This window comes from Microcaecilia unicolor, chromosome 10, assembly GCF_901765095.1.
Source record: "Microcaecilia unicolor chromosome 10, aMicUni1.1, whole genome shotgun sequence".
Lineage (NCBI taxonomy): Eukaryota > Metazoa > Chordata > Amphibia > Gymnophiona > Siphonopidae > Microcaecilia > Microcaecilia unicolor.
In genome coordinates, this window is record NC_044040.1 from 101,962,519 (window position 1) to 101,975,630 (window position 13,112).

Consider the following 13,112-nt stretch of genomic DNA (forward strand, 5'->3'; position numbering starts at 1 on the left):
CAACACAGTCCCAGTGGCAACCCTGCTTTGCAGAGTTACCAGGGAACCCCCCCCCCCCCCCACCAAAGAAAACATTTGAAAAAAAAAATTACGACTTATTAATTAAAAAAAAATGCACTACATTTTTCCACTCCCCGACACACATCGATTCTCACTGGAAACCAAACCCACAAAATAAACTTTTCTTCGCCCACCAGATTCAGCTGTAAATCAAAGAAAATTACCATTAAGACAAACCATTATATTTGAATCCAACCCTCACCGGCAGGATTATGATACAAAACAACCTATTTTAACACAAATCTTTGCTGCCTGTCAGCGATTCCAAGCGTCACCACTGCCCGGTCATCCTGGCAGCAACTCATAGCTTCACTTCCGTTGCTCTCAACGCCATGTGATACCACATCACACAATGTGATGCCGCTACTTATGGAAGTTCAAAGAGAACAGAAAAAAAGGGATCAAATAGTACAGCATAGATGGAAAAAAGAACAAGATTCCGATAAGAAAAGAACTTTGCAGGGTGGGGAATAGTCCTAGGAGGGCATTGTCCTTGAGTGGGAATTGGTCAGAGGTGAATAGTCCTAGGGGGGAACTTGGTGGAAACTTGCCGGATACCATTTTACTGAAGGAAAATCCTGCCAAAGAAATCTGAAGTATGGCTTTTTACTGGATGGCGAGAGAACTGGTTAAGGGACTTAAGCCTGATGCAGTCTACTTGGATTTCAACAAATCCTTTGATAGTTTCTCACAGGAGGTTCACAAATAAACTGAGCAGTATGAAGTTAGGACCCAAAGTAGTAAACTGAATTGGAAATTGGTTGACTGACAGATGACATAAGGTGGCGGAAAATGGATCCTGATTGGAGGAAAAGAATGTGAGTAGTGGAGTACATCATGGAATGTGCTAGGGCCAATTCTATTTAATATATTTGTGAGTGACATTTCCAAAGAGTTAGGAAGAAAAGTTGCCTTTTTTATGGATGATACGGATACCCTGGATGGAGTTATAGGGGTATTTTCCTGCTATCTCACATTTGCAGTCAGAGGCTTGGTAAGCCTTGACATCTTTTCCTGTTCTAATATGGATTCTACAGCCTGTGGCCTGAATACATCAGAAACCATCTTTCTACAATGGAATACTACTGCCTGGCATAGCTGTGATGACTTTATTCAAGGATGCGTTGTTTACTGCAAACTGGCCTCTGGTTACCTCCTGAGAAAGCGCGGAAGAGCTTACCTCACAGAAACGAAAGTCTCCAGAAGTATATGTGAACTCAGAGGGAGTTTGCTACCATCAGACTTGTGACTGATAAGTTTCTTTTCTGCAATCACAAGGCCTTGCATTGTCACCACCATGAAGTCTGCTGGACGGAAGTATACTGTTTGTGATTGATCCATAGGTATCACCTGAGCAATGGGATGCTATTGTTGGACAGAGGAGAAGAGAAGATGATTTGTTGGTGGATATGTCTCTCTGATTAACTAGAGAGGCTGATTTTCTTAAACACACCAGTGAACTGAATTCCTTGTGATATAAGCTGACAAGGTCAGTTCCGCTGCAGCTCTGTAGCTTTCCAAAAGACTGTAACATAGTAACATAGTAGATGACGGCAGAAAAAGACCTGCACGGTCCATTCAGTCTGCCCAGCAAGATAACTCATATTTGTTGCTTTTTGTGTATACCCTACTTTGATTTGTACCTGTGCTCTTCAGGGCACAGACCGTATAAGTCTGCCCAGCACTATCCCCGCCTCCCAAACACCAGCCCCTCCTCCCAACCACCGGCTCTGGCACAGACCGTATAAGTCTGCCCAGCACTATCCTCACCTCCCAACCACCAGCCCTGCCTCCCAACCACCGGCTCTGGCACAGACCGTACAAGTCTGTCCAGCACTATCCCCGCCTCCCAACCACAGTCCCGCTGCCCACCACCGGCTCTGGCACAGACCGTATAAATCTGCCCAGCACTATCCCTGCCTCCCAACCACCTGCCCTGCCTCCCGATCTTGACTAAGCTCCTGAGGATCCATTCCTTCGGCACAGGATTCCTTTATGCTTATCCCACGCATGTTTGAATTCTGTTACCGTTTTCATTTCCACCACCTCCTGTGGGAGGGCATTCCAAGCATCCACTACTCTCTCCGTGAAAAAATACTTCCTGACATTTTTCTTGAGTCTGCCCCCCTTCAATCTCATTTCATGTCCTCTCGTTCTACCACCTTCCCATCTCCAGAAAAGGTTCGTTTGCGGATTAATACCTTTCAAATATTTGAACGTCTGTATCATATCACCCCTGTTTCTCCTTTCCTCCAGAGTACACATGTTCTTTGGATTTTATTCCTGGACTGAGACAGACTCGCAGGCAACCTGCTAGAGTCTCAATACAGGAATCTGATTCTTCACCACACCCAATCTTTAAGTTCCCAAAGCACAAGCAAAGTAGCCTTCTCTTACCAGAGAAATGTCTTCTCTCAGAACTTCTCAGAAAGAAAGTTCAGTGGGACCTTTCCTCTTTATATATTTTTGAATCTAAGGGGCCTCTTTTGAACAGGCTCTTTTAGCTGATTCAGCAACCTATGCAAGTATTCTACTTCCCCCACACCTTAATTATCACTTAATTGAGGTCACTCGATGAGCTAACTCTCCAGCAGCCAAGGAAAAGAAAATAACTGCCGTTTAGAACAAATGAGTTCTTGGCTGTTTAGTTCCTACCTCTAGAAAAGGTTTCAGTTTAAAACTATGGGGAAAATGCCTATTTCTAGAGAAAAATTCAGTTTAAAACTATGGGGAAAGGGTTTATACACTATGGCAATTAGTTAATGATGCTTGCTTTTCTCTCTCTCTCTCTTTTTATTCCCCCCTTAATACTAAACTAGGTCCTGCTTGCTTTTCCCTCTCTCTCTCTCTCTTTTTATTCGCCCTTAATACTAAATTAGATCCTGCACTGGCTCTTAGATTCTATCTGTTAATGCTGTGGTCCAAAGCTTTTAAAACTAAGTGGAAAAGACTATGGAGATTAGCTGTTAAAATTTGCTTTTTAATTTTGCCTAACACTAACCTACAATTTCTCCTTTAAACCCCAATCTTTAAGTTCCCAAAGCACAAGCAAAGCAGCGTTCTCTTACCAGAGAAATTTCTTCTTCTTCTCAGAACTTCTCAGAAAGACTGCAGCAGTATTCTGGGCAGTCTGGAATTTCCTCAGTAGATGCTCCTGGCAGCCTGCATAAATCCCACTGCAGTAGTCCAGGCGAGACAGAACTAGCCAGTGAACGAGAGTGCGGAAGAGCTCTCTGGTGAGACAAAACCTAACACGCCGCAGCCTCCACATTGCATAGAACATCCACACCTTTCTGTAGTTTTTGCAACTACATTCAAAATGGTTTACATAGCATATACAGATACTTATTTGTACCTGGGAAATGGAGAGTTAAAAGTGACTAACCCAGAGTCACAAGGAGCTGCATTGGGAAACGAACCGAGTTCCCCAGGATCAAAGTCCTGTGCACTAACCACTAGGAGTGGATAAACATGTCCTGCTGCAGTATGTGCAGCCCGTGTCACCAGCGGCATAGCAAGGGCGGAGCGATGGGGGCAGTCCGCCCCGGGTGCACGCTGCTGGAGGGGTGCAGAGAGCAGCCATACGCCTGTCGGCTCCGCTGTTTCCATGCTCCCTCTGCCTCGGAACAGGTTACTTCCTGTTCCAGGGCAGAGGGAGCAGGGAGCCAGCAGAGCCGAGAGCCACGCAGCTGCTCCCAGCAGCCAAGAATGCACCGGGAGGGGGGGGAGGGGAGGCATCGGCAATCCGCCCCGGGTGGCAGCCAACCTAGGATCGTCACTGCGTGTCACTACTTGTGTGTATGTGAAACTAACAGGTTAGTTACTTCCTCCATTAAAGGTCTGGTTGAAGAGCCAAGCTTTCGCCTACTTCCTGAAGCAGAGATAGTCTTGTATTAAGCGGAGCCTTTCAGGGAGAGCCTGCCAGAGAATGGGGGCTACTCTGGAGAAGGCTTGCATGCGGGTATCACATCGTGTGATGTCTTTTGGAGAGGGTGTGGTTAGGGATACCCCTTGGGAGGACCTTAGTGTCCTTGGAGATGTGTAAAGGGTCACTATTGAAGAACTCGGGGCCATTTCCATTAAGGGCCTTGAAGATTAGACAGAGTTTTAAAGTTAGCCTTATATTGTACTGGTAGCCAACGAAGTTTTTGCAAAAATGGTGTGATGTGTTTATATCACTTGTAACCTTCTACGAGTCTTGATGCAGCATTCTGAATCAACTGCAGCTGGTGCAGACCCTTTGTAGTCAGACCATTGTAGAGTGCATTGCAGTAATCCAGCCTTGACATTATCATGGCATGCACAACTGGGATAAGATTTTTCTTCTCGATGTAAGGAGAGAGGCAGCATAGTTGTCATAAATAACAGAAGAAGCTCTTGAAGGTTGCTTGGATTTGGGGAATCAGAGTAAGTGTTGAATCTAACTATATTCAAAGGTTCCTGACTTGTGATTCGAGGGGGGACTTTGTACTTCCCAAAAGGGATTTTGATGTCAGGTATGTTTCCACTTATGTTAGGGACCCAGAGAAGCTTGGTTTTACTTGGCTTCAGACAAACATAACATACATATTCTTGATATCTATCTGCTTTTGTTAATTTCAGGGCACAGACTGTAGAAGTCTGCCCAGCACTAGACATACTCCTTAACTACCACCATCAAAACTCACTCCAGCCCATCCAGATCTTTCTAGCCATAATCTGGACATATACCATAGAAATCTGCTTGGCACCAGCCATATTTCTGGAGTTACCACCTATACATCATTACGTTTTATTGAGATTTCATTCTCTTTCCATATAGGAATCGTTTGTGTTTATCCCATGCATTATTTTTATTCTGTTACCATTTTCACCTCCACTACCATCCTCTGTGAAAAACTGCTTCCTGGCATACTCTCCAACTTATTTTCGAAAGACGCCCATATTTCGACCCAAATCGGAAGATGGGCGTCTTTCTCCCATGTGCGACCAAATCTGTATCATCGAAACCCGATTTTGGTCGTCTTCAACTGCATTCCGTTGCAGGGACAAAGTGGATGGGGGCGTGTCGGAGGCGTGGCGAAGGCGGGAGTGGGGCATGGTTATCGGCCGAGGAGAGATGGGCGTATTTAGCTGATAATCGAAACAAGAAGGGCGTTTTTGACGAGAATTTGGTCCGATTTGGACCCTTTTTTTTCAGGTCCAAGTCCCAAAAAAGTGCCCCAAATGACCAGATGACCACCGGAGGGAATCGAGGATCACCTCCCCTGACTCCCCCAGTGGTCACTAACCCCCTCCCACCAAAAAAAACCCACTTTAAAAACTTTGTTTTCCAGCCTGTATGCCAGCCTCAAATGTCGTACCCATCTCCATGACAGCAGAATGTGTTCTATCCTGTGACAGCCTTTCCCTGGTTCTGATGTGGCTCTTGGGTGAGTGAGACACCTTTTCTGTTATGCGCACTGCAGAGTCACATCAGCAATGCATTGTGGTGGGTGTAGGGTATTGGGCTACCTGATTCCACTAGCTTGTGTTAACTGCTCACGATGTTGGTAGTTGGTAGGCTCTACTCCCTTGGTGCTTTTCCCCCTGCTTATTGGGTCAGAGTGTGCCCTGTTTTGTTTCCGGTAGTCCATGAGGTAGTGGCCATTTTTGTAACACAGTTTTAGATCCTTTCCATGTGTTAGCCATGTTATAGCACTTAGTTCTTACCTTGAATGTTGCTGAAAGAGGGCATTGTACAGCATTCTGCCAGCTCTGACCTAATGCTAATCTCAGTACCAGGAAGACTCTTTGCCAGTGGGGCACAACCTCTGATCTGCAGTTAACTGTGAGTAAACATGCTTATTCAAACAAAGGACTTTTTCAACGAGATTAGTCTTCAGGTGTCAACTGGTGTGCCAAGGTTATACAGCAGCAACAAGTCCTAGAGGCCTGCGTGTATGCAGGTCCCTGGAACACTTTTAGTGGGTACCGCAGTGCACGTCAGGCAGGCGGACCAAGGCCCATCCTCCCTCCTGTAACACTTCTGCTGGTAAATGGGAGGCTTCCAAAACCCACTGTACCCACATGTAGGTGCCCCATTCACCCCTAAGAGCTATGGTAGTGTTGTACATTTGTGGGTAGTGGGTTTTGGAAGAGGGGGGTTGGGGGCTCAGCACCCGTGGTAAGGGAGCTATGCATGTGGGAGCGTTTTCTGAAGTCCACCGCACTAACCTCTAGGGTGTCCATTGGTGTCCTGACATGTCAGGGGGGCGAGTGTACTACGAATCCTGGCCCCTCCCACGACAAAATGGCTTGGATTAGGACGTTTCTGAGCCGGGCGTTATTTTCCATTATTGCTAAAAAAAAAAAAACGCCCAGCTCACAAACGACTAAATCCATGGCATTTTGGTCCGTACAAACCGTATTTTCAAAACGAGATGGACGCCCATTTTTTTCAAAAATACGGTCCTGTCCCACCCCTTCACGTACCCGTTCTCGGACATAGACGCCCATGGAGATGGGCGTTCGCGTTTGATTATGCCCCTGTCAACCCCCCTCCAACCTCAATTTACGAGCTCTTGTTCCACAGTTTCCAATTCTCTGGAAGAGATTTATTTGCCTATTAACAGCTTTAAAGTATTTAAATGTCTGTATCACAATCGTCCCTATCCCTCCTTTCCTCTAAGGCAGGGGTTCTCAACCTAGTCCTCGGGACATACCTAGCCAGCTCTGTTTTCAGAATATCCATAGTGAATATGAATGAGAAAGACAATGGAGTAAACAAACAAACATGTGGACAAAGAGGAACCGGTTGATAGTGTGTATCTGGATTTCCAAAAGGCGTTTGACAAGGTACCTCATGAAAGGCTACAGAGGAAATTGGAGGGTCATGGGATAGGAGGAAATGTCCTATTGTGGATTAAAAACTGGTTGACGGATAGGAAACAGAGAGTGGGGTTAAATGGGCAGTATTCACAATGGAGAAGGGTAGTTAGTGGGATTCCTCAGGGGTCTGTGCTAGGACCGCTGCTTTTTAATATATTTATAAATGATTTAGAGATGGGAGTAACTAGCGAGGTAATTAAATTTGCTGATGACACAAAGTTATTCAAAGTTGTTAAATAGTGACAGGATTGTGAAAAATTACAAGAGGACCTTACGAGACTGGGCGGCTAAAAAGCAGATGACGTTTAATGTGAGCAAGTGCAAGGTGATGCATGTGGGAAAAAAGAACCCGAATTATAGCTATGTCATGCAAGGTTCCACGTTAGGAGTTACGGACCAAGAAAGGGATCTGGGTGTCGTCGTCGATAATACACTGAAACCTTCTGCTCAGTGTGCTGCTGCGGCTAGGAAAGCGAATAGAATGTTGGGTATTATTAGGAAAGGTATGGAAAACAGGTGTGAGGATGTTATAATGTCGTATCGCTCCATGGTGCGACTGCACCTTGAGAATTGTGTTCAATTCTGGTCACCGCATCTCAAGAAAGATATAGTAATGGACTTGGGACTTGGGAAAAATCCACAATTCCAGGAGTAACATGTATAGAACGTTTGTACATTTGGGAAGCTTGCCAGGTGCCCTTGGCCTGGATTGGCCGCTTTTGTGGACAGGATGCTGGGCTCGATGGACCCTTGGTCTTTTCCCAGTATGGCATTACTTATGTACTTATGTACTTAGTAGAATTGGAAAAGGTGCAGCGAAGGGCGACAAATGATAGCGGGGATGGGACGACTTCACTATGAAGAAAGATTAAGGAGGCTAGGGCTATTCAGCTTGGAGAAGAGATGGCTGAGAGGAGACATGATAGAGGTATATAAAATAATGAGTGGAGTGGAACAGGTGGATGTGAAGCGCCTGTTCACGCTTTCCAAAAATACTAGGACTAGGGGGCATGCGATGAAACTACAGTGTAGTAAATTTAAAACAAATCGGAGAAAAGTTTTCTTCACCCAACGTATAGTTAAACTCTGGAATTCGTTGCTGGAGAAGGTGGTGAAGGCGGTTAGCTCAGCAGAGTTTAAAAAGGGGTTGGACGGTTTCCTAAAGGATAAGTCCATAAACCGCTACTAAATGGACTTGGGAAAAATCCACAATTCCAGGAATAACATGTATAGAACGTACGTTTGGGAAGCTTGCCAGGTGCCCTTGGCCTGGATTGGCCGCTGTCGTGGACAGGATGCTGGGCTCGATGGACCCTTGGTCTTTTCCCAGTATGGCATTACTTAAGTACTTATGTATGTACTCATCTTGGTCAAACCGCGCTTGGTTTCTGCGCAGCCCCTACGTTTCAATCTACACTGGCTACCTGTGAGAGAACGAATCATATTCAAGATCTGCACTCTGACACATAAAATAACCTACGGCTTAGCTCTGGAATATATGATTCCTCTAATAGATCTCCCACCTAGAAATGCCATCACAACAGCACGCACCTTTTTGCAAGTACATTATCCATCTTGCAGGGGTGTTAAATACAAGCCTCTTTTTGCCTCTACTTTCCACTACTCTAGCCCGAAGACTTTGAACGCTCTTCCCCTGTACCTAAAATCGCAAGCTGACCAGCTTCTTTTGAAGAAGCTGCTGAAAACATACCTTTTTGAACAAGTATATTCCATTAGTAATTCTGCTGTTTAGCCATCCTAATTGCTGCTAACGTTTTATCCTTATTCTACTGTTAAATTCATGTGTTGTATCTTTTAACTTTTGTAATTCATGGAAGCCACATTGTGTCTGCATTTGTGGGAAAATGTGGGGTAGAAATGAACCGTAAATAAATATCAAGTCCCCTTTTCCTACCCTAGATGAGATAACATTTAATCATCTCTGACCTCATGTGCAACTTTCTTTAAATTAGTCACCTTATTTTCTAACTCCTCTTAATTTATCTATATGTTCTATCTTTGCTTATACCCTACACCAGTGGTTCCCAAAGCTGGTCCTGGAGGCACCCCAGCCAGTCAGGTTTTCAGGATATCTACAATGAATATTCATGAGAGAATATTCATGCACTGCCTCCACTACTTGCAAATTTCTGATGAATATTCATTATGGATATCCTGAAAACTTGACTGGCCGGGATGCCTCCAGGACCAGGTTTGGGAACTTCTGCCCTATGCTGAAGGATTGGAAAGAATGCCATGAGCTATATATTCTATATGTTTTCCCCACTTTTTGATGTATTCTAAATCACATTTAATTGTTTCTTTTTATGATCCTTTATTATATTATTTATTGTGTGGCACGAATTGTGTTTCATTGATAGAAAGCTGTAAGTAGGACTGAGATTAGTTTAAAATGTTGTGTAAAAATTGCCCTAGCAATTGTGTAGAGGACTGAAGTTTGATTCTCAGGCCATTTCTGTTCTCTGGGCCAGGCTGTCCTAAGTTTGACTCAGAAGGTGCATTCATAGCCTGTCAGGTATATGGGCCCTAGTTATTCACACAATGTTGGTACTTACTGACTTGATTTATGACCCATGATTGTAGGGTACTCTTATTTGTGTCCCATGGCCAAGGGATGTTGCTGGGTGGTATAAAATGTGGGGGAAACACCTCATCAAGATGAAAATAAAGGGTCACAAATTTTGACAATTGAGGCTAAATTTAAGCCAAAAGGAGCAGCAGGAAATGGCTAGACAAAAGAAAAATAAAACTGTAGGAAACTCACCAGCATGTTATTCATCATTGAATTCAGATGAAGGAAAGCAGCAGTGATGACCAAGGAGAGAAATGACAAAACAGGGAGCCCATCAAGATTTGGGTTTTGTGACAGTGGGTAGAATCATAAATTCAAGTTGGGTCATCACCACAGCTTTTCTTCATTTGTGTTTGTGGGGGTTTTTTCCTCTACCATTTTGGTTTATCATTGAACACATCACAATTTCTCATGGATGGGATTATTTTAAAATATAAGGAGCAGGTAAATCTTTATGAACCTCTTTCTTTCTAGTGCAGAGTTGGTGTCCTTAACAACACGCTTCACAGATGAGTTGATGGAGCAGGGCTTGACTCAGAAGATCCTGACTCTAGTATCACAAATTAATGTGAATAATGAATTTGACAAGCTTCAGAGAGCTCGAGGGTTGGGCAATGAAAAACATCGCAAAGAGGTAAGTTAGGCTCATTACTGTCATGTATGTACAAAACCAACCCATTTGGAGACATTGCTCCCTATGAAGGTTGAATCTATAGAGATTTTGAAAGTTTGACTAGATTAGCCAAATGTCCTGGATGTAACAGTAGCAACGGACCATTTCCCAATTTCTGGTGCACAGAATGTTTATGAAACTGAGAACATGTTCTATTTAACATTAGATGTCCCTTTTTTTTCCCAGCAATTAATTTTGAGTTGTAGGGAAAAGGATACATAAATCTGTAAGTATCCAGAACGCTGCATTGTCCAAGGAAACCCATAACTCATTTCCCATAAAAAGCCAAAAACAAGAAATAGTAATGTCAGTAACTCCTGAGCATACTTAAAATATACAGGTAAACTACATTTTGTTTTAATAAAGACCACACTTTTCCCAAACAAGGTCAAAGCAGTGGATAGACTAAAAGTAGAACAGAAAAGAAAGTCATAATATAACTAGGACAGAAACACAAGAACAAAAAAAAAAAATCATACCTACCAAGGGTAAAATTAAAAACTGGGTACAATCACAACTAAGTTCTGAAAGGAAAGACAGGAAGGAACTGTTATCACAGTTTCTGTTACGTCCCAAAGATCAGTCCAGACAAATGAGTTGTGATCATCTGCCAGCAGGTGGAGAAAGAGAATACTGGCTGAGTTGCTATGCACCTTATAAGGCACAACTCACTAGCGTTCTCTGTTTCCAGCAGGTGAGGTAGCAGCTTCTGTGCAGTGTGGTGACTTTTGTGTGGCCTCCGTTTGAGGGTGAGAATGTCTTGTGCTTCAGGTATAAACCTAGTGGTCTAGGTCCCTCCCTGCTCCCCCTTTGCAACTTTCTGCCTCTCTCTTCTGTCTTCCCTTACTATTTCTCTTGCTCAGTTAAAAAAAAAAAAAAAGCAACAAAAAACGTCAAGCTACAGTGTTTCTCTTCGTGAGTGCTTGTGCAGTAGATTTTGGGCTGTAGTGCCTTGGAGGTGACTGGCAACTTTCTATATTTTTCTGTTGACTATGTTGGAGCCTGTGAAAGTTTGTGTGCTTTGGGAGTAAACCTTTCACTACCAGTGCCTGGTTGCTATGTTTGCAGTCACCTGATATGCCGATTGCGCTGGTTTTTAATGCCGGTGCTTTGACTCATGGGAGTAAGACGGACTCCACTTCTGGTGCGCTTTTGGTTGGCTTGATAGTAGTGATTCCTGCACTCCATGAAACTTCAGCGGCCGTTTTGTCATCTGGCTCCCCGCTTGCTATTGTGTCCTGGGATGCTGTTCCTGTGGAGTTAAAAGTCTCCTTGTTGCCCTTTTCGCCGGAATTTTGTTCTTCTCTTGCATGATGCATTTTTTTTTTTGTTTCATTTGTACCCCGTGCTTTCCCACTCATGGCAGGCTCAATGCGGCTTACATGGGCAATGGAGGGTTAAGTGACTTGCCCAGAGTCACAAGGAGCTGTCTGTGCCTGAAGTGGGAATCGAACTCAGTTCCTCAGTTCCCCAGGACCAAAGTCCACCACCCTAACCACTTGGCCACTCCTCCACTCATTTTTATTAAGTCGGCTCAGGCTTCCTCAGTTCCTCCCTCTTACGTGGTTTCTGAAGTACAGCTTCTAAAGAAGAGTAAATTTTCAGTTTCACAGGATCTGGATGACGTTTCTCCTCTGGAATTAGGAGGTATCTGTGAATTCAGACCAAGATGTCCCTGAATTTAGAGGGGAGATGATCCTGCTGCAGCTAGGTTTTTTTTTTAAAGAGCAGAGTTGCCTTTGTTAGTAACTAAGTCTGTGGAGGCTTTAAATTTTTCTTCTCTTCTCAATTCAGTGGACCTCCTCCTTCTATTATGTCAGGTACTAAGAGACCTTCTGTATCTTTCCATATTCATGAAGCTGTGCAAGACCTTCGTACAGCTCAGTGGGATCTTCCTGACACTAACCTCAGAGTGGCAAGGGCTATGGCCAAGTTATATCCTCTTTGGCTATCTGACTTAGAGCAGTTTGCTCTGCCTAAGGTGGATTCTTTTATTACAGCAGTTATATGCCTGTTGAAGGCAGCACAGCATTAAGATATGCATGACCAGTAGCTAGAAGCCTCCTTGCAGCTTTAAATTCTTAAGCAACAATTTCTTCTTTTGTGGCCAGGGATTGTTCATCGTGGACCAACAGTTATCCTCATTGGATTCGCCTCCAGATTGTCTGTCTTCTCTAGAGGCAGCATCCTGTTTGGCAGATGCTCTTTATGATATTCTTCGATCATCGGCCAAATGTATGACAATGGCTGTCTCTGCAAGGTGATGGCTATGGTTGCGATATTGGGCGGCTGATGGTATCCAAATCTTGTCTGGTGAAGTTTCCTTTTAGGAGGAAACTACTCTTTGGTGTGGATCGTGAAAAGATTAAGAACCTGGGAGACTCTAAGCTCCAGCGGCTGCCGGAGGACAAACCTAAGCCTCATGTCCAGACATCTAAGTAGCGCTTTCAAGAAGCCTAAAGGGGGTATAGACCAGGGAAATCTAGTTTTGTCTCTGAAAACCTCAATTTCCTTGGTCATCCTTCCTTTCGAGGGGGCAAAAAGTCCTCAGCTATCTCTAGATAAACCCTCACAATGACAGGGTTGAGGTTCATTCTTTGGCCATGGTTATAGGAGGGTATCTCTCCCTCTTTTACAAAGAGTGGACCACCATAACTATAGACCAATGGGTCCTAGACATCATCCTTCATGGCTACAAGCTAGAATTTTCCAAGCCAATCGCAGATCTTTTCTTATTGTCCCCTTGCAGCAACTGTGCCAAAGGTCAATCTGTGTTAACTACCTTAAAGTCCTTAATACACCTTGGTTCCATTCAGCCAGTTCCTACGTCAGAGAAAGGCAAGGGCCGATATTCCATCTATTTGTTGTCCTAAAGAAGGGAAGACTCCTTTCGACCAGTTCTGAACCTCAGGGGAGTGAACAGGTATTTGTTTTCTG

General features: G+C 44.1%; 1 protein-coding gene across 1 annotated transcript in view; it reads left to right on the plus strand.

Annotated features, from left to right (window-relative positions):
* Window positions 1-13,112, plus strand: part of NUP205 (nucleoporin 205) — a 1,281,456-nt gene that overhangs the window by 14,490 nt on the left and 1,253,854 nt on the right. The window contains exon 2 of the mRNA XM_030216143.1: window positions 9,977-10,136. Coding sequence (XP_030072003.1) covers window positions 10,020-10,136 — 117 coding nt within the window. The 5' untranslated portion in view covers window positions 9,977-10,019. The remainder of the gene's footprint in view (window positions 1-9,976; window positions 10,137-13,112) is intronic.